General features: G+C 43.0%; 1 protein-coding gene and 1 long non-coding RNA gene across 10 annotated transcripts in view; one reads left to right on the forward strand and one right to left on the reverse strand.

The window, feature by feature from the left end:
• Window positions 1-13,193, forward strand: part of ARMC2 (armadillo repeat containing 2) — a 135,694-nt gene extending 122,501 nt beyond the window's left edge. For 8 of the 9 annotated variants that reach the window (XM_073336949.1, XM_073336955.1, XM_073336952.1 and 5 more), the window contains 2 exons: window positions 6,256-6,416; window positions 12,810-13,193. In XM_073336949.1, coding sequence (XP_073193050.1) covers window positions 6,256-6,416; window positions 12,810-12,967 — 319 coding nt within the window. In that variant the 3' untranslated portion in view covers window positions 12,968-13,193. Of the gene's footprint in view, window positions 1-6,255; window positions 6,417-6,450; window positions 6,516-12,809 lie in introns of all 9 variants that reach the window. The other variant, XM_073336954.1, reaches the window with a different exon arrangement.
• LOC140908911 (uncharacterized) lies at window positions 654-17,133 on the reverse strand. The gene is made up of 2 exons (XR_012158015.1): window positions 8,748-17,133; window positions 654-7,841 (listed from the first exon to the last, which is right to left on the reverse strand). It is a non-coding gene; the product is annotated as an uncharacterized lncRNA (long non-coding RNA).
• Between the last annotated feature and the right edge of the window lie 80 nt (window positions 17,134-17,213).

The following is a 17,213-nucleotide window of genomic DNA, read 5'->3' on the forward strand; positions in this document are numbered from 1 at the left end:
TAGATTGGTGAGGCATGATTTCCCTTTACAAAAGCTGTGATGACCTTTCCTGAACACATCATGTTCATGCATGTGTCTGATAATTCTGTTCTTTGTATAGTTTCAACCAGTTTGCCTAGTACTGAAGTTAGGCTTACCGGTTTGTAATTGCCAGGATCACCTCTGGAGACTTCTTTAAAAAAAATTGGCGTCACGTTAGACATCCTCCAGTTATCTGGTACAGCAGATGATTTACATGATAGGTTACATATCATAGGTAGTAGTTCTGCAATTTCATATTTGAGTTTCTTTAGAACTCTTGTGTGAATACCACCTGGTCCTGGTGACATATTACTGTATAATTTATCATTTTATTCCAAAACCACCTCTACTGACACCTCAATCTGGGACACTTCCTCAGATTTGTTACATAAGAAGAATAGCTCAGGTGTGAGAATTTCCCTCACATTCTCTACAGTGAAGGCCGATGCAAAGAATTCGTTTAGCTTCTCCTCAATGGCCTTGTCTTCTCTCATTGCTCCTTTAGCATCTCACTCATCCAGGGACCCCACTGATTGTTTGGTAGGCTTCCTGCTTCTGAGGTACTTAATTTTTTTTTTCTGTTAGTATTTGAGTCTCATGGTACTTGCTCTTCAAATTATCTTTTTGGCCTGTTTTATATTGTTCCTTGAAAATCCTCCAAATGGAATCTGCTTATGTAGCAAACAAAACACCAGTATTTTAGTTTTTTCAGCAAGTGCTATAGGAAAACTTGAAATAGAAAAACCTTTACTAAGAACTACTCAGCTATTAGAATGTCACGCTTTTACAAAATAAGTCAATCATTAAAATAACTATGGATTCAGCTGTGGATTGACAAGTCATAAAGTGCCATACAGTTTCCACTTTTCAGTTGGCATCACCACAAATAGACAAGATGGTTCTACTTATAAGTACGAAGAAAGGAAGCAGTATTTAAAGCTAAGACCCTTCCGATCGGATACTGATAAAAAATAAATAACAACTGGTTGGCTTATCACTTACCCTATTTTTTTTTTTTTAAATCCTAACTGGTGGTGATAGCTGCTGTAATTATATATCCATAGAAGCAAAACACTTAATCAGATAATGTAGAATCCACTGCAGGTTACCATCAGTTACATAACTGATGAGTTAAACCAGAAATCAGTCTGTGGCCTGAAATAGGTAAAGTAACTAATCATAAATTTTAAAAATATATAAAATAGTTCACCCTGTATGCAGTTAGAATCACTGCAACACAATCTTTATTCCCTTTGTGGTTGCAAAAGTATTGATCAATTCTGTGAAGTCCATCTCGAATTTCAATAGGCAATAGAGCTAAAGCACTCAATTTCTTCTATGACATTTGAGACTAAAAATAGGTCTCACTGATCTTGGAGAAAGAGCCTTTAGCTGAAGCCACAGTAATAGGAATTGACAAATACATGATATACTGTGTAAACATTGGGAAATACTAAGTACAGTTTGTTCTTAATGATGTTGTTCAGAATCTAACGCAGAGTTTTTACTTCATCTTTATTCAAAATATGTTTTAATGTGACAAGTTCATCCACTAGGTTAGCTGGTAAGTCTGCTTCAGTTTCAGACAATTCTTTACATGCTTTTTCCAGAGAGTCGTCATCCCGTTTGGGAAATATATGTAAGAAGTCATACAAAGCTAAAATTCCCTTAAACCTGCTGTAAAATTCTGTAATGACAATGTTCAGAAGTGACTTTTAAAAAATCAGTCCTAAACTTGTCTTTTGTATCCATTTCACCATCAGCTCCTCCATCTTCAGATAACTATTTCTGTCTCCCCCTTGAGTGAATAACTGGAAATGCTCATTCTAAATCCAAGTGAGGTGTCATTTCTTTGGCTTTATCAAGTGCTATATCGAAACCTGTTTCATGATAATTGTGGAAGGTTGCTGCTGCTGTTTCTGTTAATCTGCATGCCATACTAAAGTCCATATCATTTCTCTGAAACTGCTTGTTCATTGTGCTGATTTTGTTCAACACCCTGTACCACACAGTGAGGGCTACCATGAAAGAATAAGTAGATAGTTCCTCTTGCAGTCATTTTGCTTCTGAGCAAACCATATCGTTGGAGGTACAATTATGTAGGTCCAGGAGTGCATCCCAGATCTGGGAGAGCTGTTGATTAATAGCTTTTACAGCACCTATGTGTGCCTCCCATCTTTTTTCAGCCAAGGGTTTCAGGGGAATAGCCACATGCTTATATCCCACCTTTTAGAAGAGCAACCAAACAACAGTATACCAAATCATTTTTGGACTCAAGGAAAAAATCAGCAAGTTCCAGTTGTGAATACAAGGCCATATATGTATATATGGCACAGGAATGCACTTTCCTGATTTGTGCCTGCAAAACCTTGTGCTTGTCCCTTGTGTTGAACCATTATCAAAACATTGGGCTTTGCAGTATGTTATTTTAAGTCTCATGTGTTCTAGCTGCTTTAAAGTAGTTTCAGCAAGTTCTGCTCTGGAAGGGCCTTTGACATTCAGGAATTTAAGAAAAGACTCTTTAGTTAGATACTGTTTCTTCGTGCACGTCTACATATCAAAGACTTAAAGACCTTTGTTCCACATGAAAACAATCCAGTGTACAGTTGAACAACAGTACATAATTTTTTTTAAGTTTTCACTTCCATCAGAATTTGTTGTTTAATTTTTGGACCCATTTTGGGTGTCTTTACTAGATAATCATAGGACTGGAAGGGACTTTGAGAGGTCATCTCGTCCCGTGGCTCTCAACCTTTCCAGACTATTATACCCCTTTCAGGAGTCTGATTTGTCTTGTGTACCCCCAAATTTCACTTCACTTAAAAGCTATTTGCTTACAAAACCAGACATAAAAATACAGAAGGGTTATAGCACACTATTACTGAAAAATGCTTGCTTTCTCATTTTTACCATATAATCATAAAATAAATCAATTGGAATATAAATATTGTACTTACATTTCAGTATATAATATACAGAGCTGTATAAACAAGTCACTGAATGAATATTAGTTTATACTAACTTTTTTGAAGCGTATTGTAAAACTAGGCAAATATCTAGATGACGTGATGTACCTCCTGGAAGACCTCTACATATCCCCAGGGGTACACGTACCCCTGGTTGAGAACCACTGACCTAGTCCAGTCCCCTGCACTCATGGAAGGACTAAGTATTATATAGACCATCCCTGACAGGTGTTTGCCTAAGCTGCTCTTAAGCATCTCCAATGATGGAGATTCCACAACCTCCCTAGGCAACTTATTCCAATGCTTAACCACCCTGACTGTTAGAAAGTTTTTCCTGAAGTCCAACCTAAACCGCCCTTGCTGCAATTTAAGCCTAGAATGCACATTTCCACCTGCCTTCACTTTATCCAAATGACCTGCCAAAACAGGATTATACTTAGTATCTCAAACCCTCTCAGGAATTATCTATTCCATCTATCTCCCAAATGTTGAACATCACCTGAAAATGGCAGATTTGTCTCACCAAGGAATAGGGTGACATATAGAAGTCACTGCAGTATGAAATACCAACAGTATTTCTTTCCTTTCGTTTCCTGCTGCAGCTTTTCATCAGTAGTCACAGAATTCTTGAGACAATTTTGCAGTTCTTTCTAGGCGAAGGAGCAGTTCATATGACCTTCATGCTTCCTTAGTTTAGGCTCCAACTTCTTCCAGTCTGACATACCATTTATGAAAGTTTCTGCATGATGGCCTGGGAGCTGCTCTGGCAGACAGACAGCAGGGAAAACAGAACAACCTGTCCGCTGCCCAGGAACACACCATCCAGCTTCGACTGACAGCTTCTCCATTTGCTAGTACACTTTCATAGTGTTGATCAGTGAAATGTCTGCCATGCTGCTGTGGAAAATTTAAAATTTCTTATGTCATTTGACTAGGTCCTCTCTCAACAAGATAATGGATGGAGTCTGAAAGTTCATGGGGACATATGGCGATAGTGCTGGATCTTGCCCCAGGCTGTCTTGTGATGAGCTGTGGCTTGGGACTTCTTCCTGGACACTTGTCTTCATGACAAATAGGAACTGATAGCTCATTGAAATTGTCAATGCTACTTCTCCCAGTGCTAGAAGGTGCAGATGTGTTCATCTCAGGTTTTCTTCTGAATTTTTAGTGCAGGCAGATATTATGGCCATTGCTGCACTTGATTTCTAAATGATCTTTTTCCTTCCCGGAAGGACCAGAAAAAGCCCAGGATCAAAATGCCACTTTACAGCTAGGCTGGTCTGCTGATGTTGCATAGTATCACCTCTGGTGACCTGGTGCTTTTTACTTTTGCTGACAGTTATTTTGGCTTTTTGATGGTAGATGGTTGCAGGTTCCCATTTTAACAGCAACTCTGCTAATGACAACTTTCTATTAATGGAAAGATTTTGCCTGGAACCAAATCCAGTTGACTGCAATGTTAATTGTTTTGGATATTGGCAGGCTTGCTGTTTATTGGCAACTTTTTGTTTGTTTTGACATGAGCCCTGTGAGCCCCCAGCATCCCCCCTTCACATGGAAAGCCTAGTCACAGGCAGAGTCCAGTATTGGTGGTGGACATGGGCTAATGTTTCACATCTAAACCAAGAGGTTTTACCTTTTTTTTTTTTTTTTTTTTAATATGAATTCAGCTCAGCGGTTTCAGATGAATTTCACTTTGAGTTGTGGGACCAAATGATCCCCAAATTTCAAAGCTCCACTCTTCAGACAGTGCAAGCCCACCAGAATCAAAACTGAAAATAAGGGTCCAAATTCTGTGTTGTCTCTCTCATGAAACAGCACAAAAGAAGCAACTTGGGAACTTGAACTCTCAGGATATGCTGATTCTCCAGGATCCTGGGGCTCTTCCTTCTCTGATATATAGCTTGAAAGGAAGCAAAGGGCTTGATCCTGATCTCGTTCTTCAATTTGTGGTAGCTAGATAGAATGACTCTTTCACCAGGATTGATATTACATATATTCGGTCATTAGTGGGATGTCACACAGTGTGATTGGCCCCTTTAAGGAGAGATGGGGCTAGTCACACCTATGCCATAATTAATTAGCTGCTTCCTAGTCTGAGGGGACAGGACTAAGGAGGGTCAGCTGACAGCTTACTGGACTCCTAGGCCTTATGAAAGAACTGAAAGATCAGTCTGTAGTGGAATGACAGGGAATGGGGAGGCTCCTGTGGAAAGCCCTGAACCAGGGTTGCAAGAGGCCAGGGGGGAGGGATAGCTCAGTGGTTTGAGTATTGGCCTGCTAAACCCAGGGTTGTGAGCTCAGTCCTTGAGGGGGGCTATTTAGGGATCTGGGGCAAAAATTGGGGATTGGCCCTGCTTTGAGCAGGGGGTTGGACTAGATGACCTCCTGAGGTCCCTTCCAACCCTGAGATTCTATGATTCTATACTCCGGGGTGGAACCAGCCTGAGGGCCTATTGCTCTGTATCAGTGTTGGGGAAGACACAAGGAACAGCCTATTGGGCTGAGAACAGTACTCCAGGGAACCAGCCTGGAGGCCAGATGTTCTATCCCAGAGCCAGAAAGACTCTCAAAGGTAGTCCTCTTTATGAAACAGCGCCCGAAGGGTAGACTGAATAAAAGCCCTCAAGGGCAAAAGAAACTTTTTTTTGTTTGTTTCTTTGGGACGTTTTAGTTGGACTTCTGCTAACCTGAAAGGTGTACTCTGTGTTTGATTTAGCCACATCTCCCATACAGATCTGTGAGTGGAGAGCTGAGGAGACCTGCCTCAGGGAATGCTGACAGTGCCACATTTGTCCAGCAGGAGGTGCTATGGAGCAATCATGCCCCTATAACTAGATTTCCCCCTCACCCCACCCCCGAGGCTCATCCTGCCCAGGATTGTAGATGTGGCTTAATTCTGGAACCCTGCTTGTAAAAGAGACCTTTTCAAAACTGCCACTTTTGGGGCAAAAATCTATTCTTATCTGATCCACTCTGTACTGGCTTTGCTGTGCGGTAGAGTTCTGTAGCGGCTGTGATGTCACCAACAGAATGCATGCTGGTGGAACACAACAAGTAGGAACAGGTGGTCTGCTGTGTGGCCAGGCTTTACGGAACTTGAAAAAGAAGGGGCAGTAGAATGAGGAAGAAGGTAAAATCTTAAGCTTAGTATTGTGCTAATGCTAATGTTTCTCTGCACATGTTTTAAGACTAGTTTGATTTTGAATGGAACAAGAGAGAATAAAATTGAACAGAACATTAACACTTTTTTCCCCCATACTAACAGGTTAGTTGATTGTTTAAGAGACTTTGGGCCTACAGACTGGCAATTGGCTTGCTTGATATGCAAAACGCTGTGGAACTATAGTGAAAATATCACAAGTCCTGCATCATGCTTTGAAGAAGAAGATATCAATACACTCCTAGTGCTGCTTGCATCATTTTTAGGTAAGAGCTAACAATCTCATTACCTTTTCCTCAGAGCAGAACAAGACAGGAGTAAAACCAAGGAAGTATCTGTGCATGGGATGCAATGTATTTAAACAGGTTAGTGGTTCATGGATTACTCAATGACACAATGGCCTTTGCCCATTCACGGCAGCTATTATCTCCATGTTTTTCCATGCTTTTCCTCCTTCATCTCAGATGTAGGAAGTCACCAAGGTAGAACTGCCTTTTTGTACCATTGCCAATCATTCCAGTCCCAGTTCTGCTGCTTTGCCAGTCAGTAAGCTATTGACTTTCACCAACAGTCCTTTGCGTCTTTGACCCAACTGCCCTATATACTCACAGTGCAAAGTATAGGAACTGGAACTGGGCCCCTCTTCTCCTCCAAAGCAATGTAGGGATTTACAGAAGCACGTGATCAGACGTTCAGCTGCTTAACTAACCTTGATTGTGAATACAGAGCACACTAGGCGGCACAGGGGAATAAGACATTTCTCCTAATGCAACAAAGTGTGCAACTCTCCAGTGCTTATGTAGGCTGAGCTCATTGCACATGCCAGGGGCTTCTTGCAGTCCCCCAGAGGCCACCCTCCTATCTCCATCTATTTTCAAGACTCCCTGTAACCCCTGCCTTGCTCCCCCCATGCCAGGGGCTGTGTCCCAGAGAGAAAGACAAGCAGAAAAATGACATCAAGTGGCATGTAGATAAACTAGATCCTATTACCGCTTGATACATTTGTTTTCAAATTGTACATAATAGTGCATAGTTTCTGTACTTAATTTTACCCCTTTATTTTATGTTCACTACTTTGCTTTGTATTATACTCACTGAGTCAGCCTCTTCCAATTGCCTTTAAAAAAACAACAACAAACAAGCAAGAAAAATCCAAAAGAAAACGAGGCAAATCTTTGTTTAATTTTGATTTACAATTTTTTAAAATTTCTTGAAAAGTTTTATATATTACTGTTGAGGCAAGGATTAGATGGTAGTTGAGAAGACCTGTTAAGAAGTGAGATGCCCCAAAGTCTGCTGCAGACATTTCTAGACTGCGAGAAGTGGTTCATGTTTACTGCAAAGTTACTAAGTAATTTATTTGCTTTATTTTTCATTGCTTTGCAGTGATAGATGGCCATGTACTGCATGATAAGATAAGGCATCTGTCTAAAAATACTCATTGCACAATCAATAGTGCACCTCTTAGCATTTCTCTAACAAAAGCACAAACATGCTGGTCAGTCACAATCATTCCTGAAAGGTCTGCCGTCCAGTTGTGACTATGCATCTTCATTTTGGATCGTTCTTAATGTTTTCATTAAGGATTTTTCCTTTTTATTTAACATTTTCTTCCTCCAGCTATTAAGATATTGACACAGTACATGATTACTCCCATTAGCTTGTTCATCTGCCATCAGGTGGGTGTCCTTCTGCAATTACAATTTTAGTTGTAGCATGTAAGGATGCTTATTTAAATCAAAATTTAACTTGAAAGTTAATCTTCCTCAAATTTATGGTCAGAAGTGACTGTACAAATGGGACTCTTACTCACCAGATCTGCGCTGTGTGTGTTGGGAGTCATCGTATGTTGGTAGTGACAACAGTGAGTTAATATTGGCCTGCAGCTCTCTCCTGCCATTATACCCACTATACACCTTGATTATTAGCAGTCAGGAAGGAGGAGGCAACTTCAGTCAATTAATAGACTGTATCTAAGCAGCAGGCCAGCCCTTTCCTGTCATTTGTTGGACTCCTGTGAGTTGGAGCATGGAGCAGCAATCACCTCAGTTCACTAGCCTCACTAACCATCTCTAGCAAGAAGATACATATAATAACGTAGACAAAGGTGAAGGAAAAGGAGAGTGGGAAATAAAAAGTCTGCAGAGAGAGAAGAGGGAGGAGGACAGCAGCAAGGAAAGCCATTCCTTCTTTCTGCCCCTTTTCAGACCCTTGCACTCTGAGTTGCAGAAGCAGCTCTCCTCCCCTTTCAAGTGGCTCTGTCACAGTCCATCCAGTGAATAACCTCTTCTTTCAGGGACAAGTGCTTTTTTGCTGCCCCTGATACCTTCTTCCCACTTGCTCTACTGACTGCCTCTGCAGGGCCCTTCAGCCTGGCACTTTCTCACTCTGCATAGTTGCTTCAGTTACCCCATTGCAGGAGTTCCCTCAGGAACAGCAGACCTGGGACTTGTCTCTACCTTATGATGTTGGGCAACTTGGTTCCCATTTCCACATCATGCTTTTTCCTCCTCCCTCTTCAGTGGGTTTTAACGTGGCAATCCAGTTGTCCCCTACTTCATTTACACGTGGGTGGTAGAGGGTCTCAATACACTTACATTCCCCTATGGCCTGGTATTGTCCTCCTCTCCTGTGGGCATCCTCTCACATGTCACTCCTGCCCTCAGGCTGCAGGGATTCTCTCAGTTCTCATGGCACAGAGCCTGCACTCTATGCTCTAGTCCTGGGTTCCACCACACCATGAAGAAGCAGTGTGTTGATCTCACTCCTGGGATGGCATTCATGTGCTCTGTAGTGCAGGAGATACACCCTGTCAAGGTTCCTTCCCCACTCTGAACTCTGGGGTACAGATGTGGGGACCTGCATGAAAGACCCCATAAGCTTATTTCTACCAGCTTAGGTTAAAAGCTGCCACCACCAAAGTGTTACACAAAGAACAGGCAAAGAGCCCACTTGGAAACGTCTTCTCCCACAAGCCCTACACCCCCTTTCCTGGGGAAGGCTTCATAAAAATCCTCACCAATTTGCATAGGTGAACACAGACCCAAACCCTTGGATCTTAAGAACAATGAAAAGCAATCAGATTCTTAAAAGAAGAATTTTAATTAAAGAAAAAGTAAAAGAATCACCTCTGTAAAATCAGGATGGTAAATACCTTACAGGGTAATCAGATTCAAAACATAGAGAATCCCTCTAGGCAAAACCTTAAGTTACAAAAAAGATACAAAAACAGGAATATACATTCCATTCAGCACAGCTTATTTTATCAGCCATTTAAACAAAACGGAATCTAACGCATATCTAACTAGATTGCTTACTGACTTTTTACAGGAGTTCTGACCTGCATTCCTGCTCTGGTCCCGGCAAAAGCATCACACAGACAGAGAGGACCCTTTGCTTCCCCGCCCCCCTCCAGCTTTGAAAGTATCTTGTCTCCTCATTGGTCATTTTGGTCAGGTGCCAGCGAGGTTATCCTAGCTTCTTAACCCTTTACAGGTGAAAGGATTTTTCCTCTGACCAGGAGGGATTTAAAGGTGTTTACCCTTCCCTTTATATTTATGACACACCCTGACTTCCACACTGAGAAGAGGGGTTGGGAGATTAGACACTCTCCAACTAGATGATTTGTACCTGGATACATACAGTAACTCCTCACTTAACGTTGTAGTTATGTTCCTGAAAAATGCTACTTTAAGCAAAACAATGTTAAGTGAATCCAAATTTCCCCCATAAGAATTAATGTAAATTGGGCGGGGTTAGGTTCCAGGGAAATTTTTTCCACCAGACAAAAGACTATATCTATCTATCTATCTACACACACATGCACACAGTATGAGTTTTAAACAAACAATACTGTACACAGCAGTGATGATTGTGAAGCTTGGTTGTGGTGGTGAAGTCAGAGGGTGGAAGAGGGTGGGATATTTCCCAGGGAATGCCTTACTGCTAAATGATGAACTAGCATTCAACTGTGCCCTTAAGGGTAAACACATTGTTGTTAATGTAGCTTCACACTCTACAAGGCAGCACAAATGGAAGGAGGGAAGACAGCATGGCGGAGGGAGACAGAGATGTATTTCCCTTTAAGTACACTGACCCCGCTCTAAGTACACTGCCTTTTTAAGTAGATCAGCAAGCTCCCTCCATTGTGAGCCCTGTTGTGTCCCCCATCCCGCTCTGTGGAGATGAAGTACAGAAGTGGGCGGAGGCAGATACCCTGACATTAGCACCCCTCTTCCTCACCCCCATCTGCACATTAAGCTGGAGGCTCCCAGGAGCAGCACACGGCAGTGGGGGGAGGGACAGCTGACCTGCCTGGCAATTGATAGCCTGTTGGGCGGCTGCTCCACAGGGAAGTTAGGGGAGCTGATGGGGGCTGCCGGCCCACCCTGGTTCCAAGCCCCCACCAGCTCGCTCCAACAGGCTGCTCTTCCTGCAAGCAGTGGAGAAAGCAGGTGACTGCCAAATGTTATAAGGGAGCATTGCGCAACTTTAAATGGGCATGTTCCCTAATTGATCAGCAAGGAAACAACATTAACCGGGATGACTTTAAGTGAGGAGTTACTGTACTTCCACAGAGGATCCCCATTCATGTGGCCCATCATTGTAATCTGCATCTCTGTGGGGAATCTTCAGCTCCAGGTCTGCGCTATTCACTTTGGTCTAATCTCTGCCTCCTGTCCTTTCCAAGACTTTCATAGCCTACTTGCTGCAGTCGTTTGGGTACATACAATATGCTTCAATAACCTTTTGATCCAGGACCCTTCAGCCAGGATCTTTACCCATTCTTTCAACATGTTATGGATGAAAAGTGTAATTTCTACCTATTTAGTAGATACCTGTCTTTTGTCAGAGATAGTTAACTTGTATTGAAAACACACTCTGGGCTAGGTAATGCATTTCTCTCTGAGAACAAACATCAGAATCCCTTATCTGTCCTTTCCAGAGTCCACTCCCTGAGCCCCTTTGTGGTCAGATTCATTTTGAGCCTCTTTGGCAATGTTGCTGCTTGTTTGGATCTGATGTCCTGGCTTTGCTTTCATCTCCAGCCATTGCAGGGTTTCTTGCTGCAAAGACAACACTCTTCTCCTTGAACTAATTGCTTTTCCTTTCTATTAAGTTTTGGAAGTCCCTGTTTTGGAAGTAGCCTTCCCCCACTACTTTTGGTAGGGTCCAGCTTCTCCCATCCTTTCATCTCCACCCTCATAACCACAGTTGCTAGCATTGTAGGCTGTGATGTTCATTTGGGCATCTCAGTATGGGGGACTTGCAGCCCCCTGCCTTGAAATGCCAACTTCAATGTGCTGGTATTTCAGGCATTCCAAGCTCTCTCTTTGTCTTAAAGTTATGACTTAACCCAGTGTGACATCCACAGCCCTCTGCCCTTCTCAGAACCCCCCTCACATATGCTTGGGCAGAGCCCCATTTCAGAATATGGCCTTTGGATCATAGAGCTGCTGCCCAGGATCTCATTCAATTCTCTCTGATGGCCTAGAGGCCAAGTGGCTTCTATTCCATTAGAGGAAATGGCTGAGATCCTGTCATAGAGTTGGAATCAGTTCCCCTCCACTACATGCTCAAAGAATAAAAGTAAAAAGAGAAAGGCACTTGCTTTGCAAGGGGATGGGATCTACCACCTGTTCCCTGAGGTAACTGCTGGATTTGCCAAAATGTGGATTGCAAGTAGCTCTCCCTTGAGGCCTCTTCTGAACTGACTCAGCCAAAACTCAAGTCATGTTGGGGGGGAAAAAACCTTAACTTAGTCCTCCTTTCAGACATTTGTCAAAAACCATCAGTTGTGCTTGGCTCCTGTAGTGGATTCCAAATTCTGAAGCATGTTCCTTCAAGTTCCACTGTAAGCCTGCCCTAATTTTTTTTTGTTTTTGTTTTTTCCCCCCTTACTTTCCACATCTGATAGTCAAGGCTGTTGCTGGGTAAAATAGGAGAAGAGGAACATAAGATTACTCACCAGTAATCCTGTTTGTCATAGTTTTCTTCTCCTATCGTACTTGCCTCCAATCTCCACTCACGAAGCAACATTTGAAGACCACCTGTCTAATCTTCTCTAGTCTACTCTTTCCTGTTCTTTCTTGCTTTGGACGTTTCTGTAAGATGGATAGGCTTAAATGCTGTATTGATCCGTCCAGGCTCCTATTGGTGGATCAGGGATATCGTTGGATAGAATTGGAGTAAACAACAAACCAGATTACCAGTGAGTGATTTATGGAAGAGCCAACACATCATAAATGAATGAGCTGGATTACCTCCCGGCTTGTACATCTATGAATTTGTTAGTACATTTAATTGTAGAATCTCTTACTGTTGATGATGATCAAACCAGAACAAGCGCAGCTTGACTTCAAATTCCCAAGCTGGCACTTAGGAAAAAAAACCTGTTAGTTGTAGACAACTGTTGTGAAGCCATTGGGAGGTGATAAATATAGACCCCACAATACTATTTTTTCTACTTATTTCTGTGAGCCCAAATGCATTCATGTTTTTCCATTAGAAGTAAGCTCCTCAGACAGTGGTTTTTAGTTTAACTCAAAGTTGTTTGCAAACTATGAATGTAGAACTGGTAAAAATTGTACATGCCCTAGTGGTAATACATAGGTTTTTTTTTAATTCTTCAGCATTGTTGACATTTTCCCCCATTGCAGATGAGGAACTAGCATTGGATTACAACTTCGACAGAGATTTAAGAGACTATCACAAACTGTATTGGGAAACAGAGTTCAAGCCTGTGGCACAGAAGCTTCTCAGCAGAATTCAAAGCCACCATTCCTTCCTTCAGCCTATCACTATGACGTCATTTTAACCTGGGGGCTGCTAAACTGTTAATACAAACCACAGAATATTTCAGCTGTTTTAAAATAGTAGTAGTAAATGCAAACAGGATTTGCTATTAATATATTGAAAACAACTCCATTAAGTGCTGATTATCTTTGTATGTAGATTGTATATTTAACTATTTCTGATGCTACCTATACATTTTCATTGGCAAACATGTTGGACATTATGGGGAAAATGAATAAAATTAATTTATCTCACAGCTAGACTGAATACTATCTTTTGAGAAAGTTATTTTATATAATATCACTTTAAACCTCTGCTTAAAAAAATCAAATAATTGAGGTAATGTGGCTTTTCTAGTAATTAAATTCTGTTGGGGGTTTCTTTGGTGGAGAAGTTTGTTTACAGCTGAAAAAAGACTATTTGAATAATTTGCCAAACTTACTTCTTATAGTTAGATTCCCCCCCCACCCCCCCCAGCAATGGGCACATGGGAAATCTCTGGCAGCAAGGAGCTATGCATTACAAGAAGATTGTTCTGCAGTACACTACATTTATCTACAGACTTGGGCTTAGTACTTCTTCTTGTTCATAAAATTCCATAGCAAATACTAGCTGAGCATGTACTGCTAGGTTACGTTTGGAGTTTGTTCTTTTCACAAGATGCTCTTTTAAATGACACACAAGAGCTTCAGTTTTTTTAAATGGTAAGATAGAATTTGTCTCCCTTTTTCACAAAAAGGGGAAATCATCTTTTTCCCTTCTCTCTGTATGCTCCTGGGGATTTCCCTCTTCATTGATGAGAGGGGAAACTCTCTAGCCTAAGAGAGTTAGCCTAAACTCTAAGCTGCTGGGAGATGGTCTCTCTACCATCCCCATTCTTGGCTGGGGCTTATTTTTCCTCTCTGCTGGAGGGATGATGCGCTTTACCCTTATCACAGGGAAGTTGGTGATCAGCTATCTCAGCTTTCTCCAGCTCTGATTTGGGCATGAATCTAATGGATTAGCCTCAGCCTTCTTTCTCCCTCTTTCTGTTATGCATGACTAGTCCTGGCTCTGTCCTTGAAATAATAGAGGAAGAATTTAGTATTATCGGACTAGTTGTGCAGAACAGAAAGGGAGAGAGAAGGCTGCCCCTGATCCACGGGATCAGTGCCCAGACTAGAGCTGGAGAGAGCTGGGGGACAGCTGATTGTGTGTGTTTGTGCTGTATATTCACTGTTGGTGCAATGCATCCTAGATACTTGTTTGGATACTTTTGGCCAGTAGTGTCCATTGGGAGTTGTGTGTCTACCATGTGTCTTAGTGCCCTCAGCTGCTGGGGGTATAATGAGCGGCCCTCAGTTCCTTCTCATTGCTCTTCACTCATGCATTTTACCCAGTGTTGTGTAAACAGTTGTAGTTAGGCAAAGTTAGGTTTTTTGATTTCAGCAGAAAGGAACTGCTGTTTGTTGTTCTTTGAGTAGCATCCCTAAGGGTGCTCCGGTTCAGGTGCCTCTCTAGCTGTCAGTCAGAGATTTCTAGTTTGCAGTGGTCCATTCATCCTGTGCATGTGCCTCCTTGTGGCAGACAAAAATGTTATATAGGGGTGCACAGGCAAATCGCCCTCAGTTCCTTCTCTACTGCCTCAGCCGGAGACAGACCACTCGCAGGTCTGCTTACAGCATATGCTGCCTTTTATCTTTCTTCAAAGTTTGTTAGTTTATAGTTGTAGGTTACTGTATAGTGTTTAGTAATAGTTTAGATGAGAGGACAACTTTCCCCCAGGAGACGTGTCTTCTCCTGGCAGAATATACCTGGTTTGTCAAGCTTCAAATGTTGCCTCTCTTGCCAGGAAGCTGTACGGGTAAATGATAGGCACTGAAAGTATGTCTGTTGCTGGGAGAGTCACTGGGAAGTCTTTCTTCCGTTTGTCCCTTATGTCCAGGAGTAGGAAGAAGAGGGAGAGAAAGCCAAGACTGTTGGCCATGGAATGTTCCTTGCAACTGCCCTCCGAGCCAGGGCAGGAGACTGCTGCTGTACATCTGTTCCCAGATAGATCCAGCACCCCATTAACCTTGGGGCATGCTTCCTCTAAGAAAGGTAAGTCTTCGAAGTATGCTGGCAAAACGTCTAAAAAGAGGCGCAAGGAGCCAGCTCCAAAAAAGACTAGGTCACCATTGAGGTCCTTGGTTTCTAAGGGTACTGTTGAGGCCAAGGACTCTTCCTCCTGTTCCAGCAAGCCCATGATGTCCCAGCACTCAAAGGAAAGGAAGCATGGCTCTGATAGGGCTCCTCTACCCTCCACCGGTAAGGAGGGCAAGCACAAGGTATCATTGAGATCAGCCCTGCCATTGACGCCAAAGCACTGTACTCAGTCATTGGTGCCATCGCACACCTTAACCCAGTCATCGGTACCAATGCAAGCATGGTGGAACCAATCTTGTATGCCACTCCCATTTCCTTATGGACCCCTGCAATGGGTCCATCCTCAGGTAGTCAAAAATCCTCTCGAATCTCAGTAGAAAAGAGTAGCTCAAGGAAGGGGTCACTCTGGCACCTATTCAGGCACCAGTCATCCCTTGGTCCCCAGGAATGGCCTGGTTCTGACTGCTTGGTACTGAGGCCCACCCTGTACAGATATCCCCAGTACCAATGTCCTCTAGTTGCCTGACTAGTGCCAACTTACTTGGTACTAAAATCCTTCATGGTGCTTATGGTGCCAGACTTGCTGTTGGTAGTGAAGGTACCGCCTTTGTTACTGAGCACAATCTTACGGTGCTCTTCATTCTCCACCTGAAACTGCTCCTTCTCTCACAGACAGCGAGGGTAGGGAGAAGTCACTAATTCAATCCACGGTAGTATACACCCAAGGGGTGTTGAGGGCTGCTTTTTTATTACCCCAGACATAAGAGCTTGAAGAGGGATACTATTCTCTAGTATCCACTCATAGGGCTACCTGCTCCATATTTCTATCAACACCCATGGTCGTCTTGGGCACTGTGGGGAAATTCATCAGGCCAAAAGGCCAGCATCTGCATCCTAATCAAGGGCTAGTTCCCCCTCACCACCACCTCACAAAGGAGCATTATAGCTAGCCCAATTTTCCCCACTCTGAACCAAACAGACTGCTCACAGGTGGAGGACCACACCATCATCATCCCCTGAGGAGGCTGTGATGTCCATCTCATCTGTCTCAACCCCAAATGATCACAAAGTGTTCCAGGACTTGCTGGATAGGATGGCTGATACCCTGGAGATTCCAGTAGAAGTTGCCTCCCTTACTGAATGAGGGAGGCAACCTAGTGACAGAGGATGTGGAAAAAGCTAATGTACTCAATGCTTTTTTTGCCTCTGTTTTCACTAACAAGGTCAGCTCCCAGACTGCTGCGCTAGGCATCACAAAATGCGGAAGAGATGGCCAGCCCTCTGTGGAGATAGAGGCGGTTAGGGACTATTTAGAAAAGCTGGACGTGCACAAGTCCATGGGACCGGACGAGTTGCATCCGAGAGTGCTGAAGGAATTGGCGGCTGTGATTGCAGAGCCACTGGCCATTATCTTTGAAAACTCGTGGCGAACCGGGGAAGTCCCGGATGACTGGAAAAAGGCTAATGTAGTGCCAATCTTTATAAAAGGGAAGAAGGAAGATCCTGGGAACTACAGGCCAGTCAGCCTCACCTCAGTCCCTGGAAAAATCATGGAGCAGGTCCTCAAATAATCAATCCTGAAGCACTTGCATGAGAGGAAAGTGATCAGGAACAGCCAGCATGGATTCACCAAGGGAAGGTCATGCCTGACTAATCTAATCGCCTTTTATGATGAGATTACTGGTTCTGTGGATGAAGGGAAAGCAGTGGATGTATTGTTTCTTGACTTTAGCAAAGCTTTTGACATGGTCTCCCATAGTATTCTTGTCAGCAAGTTAAGGAAGTATGAGCTGGATGAATGCACTATAAGGTGGGTAGAAAGCTCGCTAAATTGTCGGGCTCAACGGGTAGTGATCAATGGCTCCATGTCTAGTTGGCAGCCGGTATCAAGTGGAGTGCCCCAAGGGTCGGTCCTGGGGCCAGTTTTATTCAATATCTTCATAAATGATCTGGAGGATGGTGTGGATTGCATTCTCAGCAAATTTGCGGATGATACTAAACTGGGAGGAGTGGTAGATACGCTGGAGGGGAGGGATAGGATACAGAAGGACCTAGACCAATTGGAAGATTGGGCCAAAAGGAATCTGATGAGGTTCAATAAGGATAAGTGCAGGGTCCTGCACTTAGGACGGAAGAACCCAATG

Source organism: Lepidochelys kempii, chromosome 3 (genome assembly GCF_965140265.1).
Source record: "Lepidochelys kempii isolate rLepKem1 chromosome 3, rLepKem1.hap2, whole genome shotgun sequence".
NCBI classification, from domain to species: Eukaryota; Metazoa; Chordata; order Testudines; family Cheloniidae; genus Lepidochelys; species Lepidochelys kempii.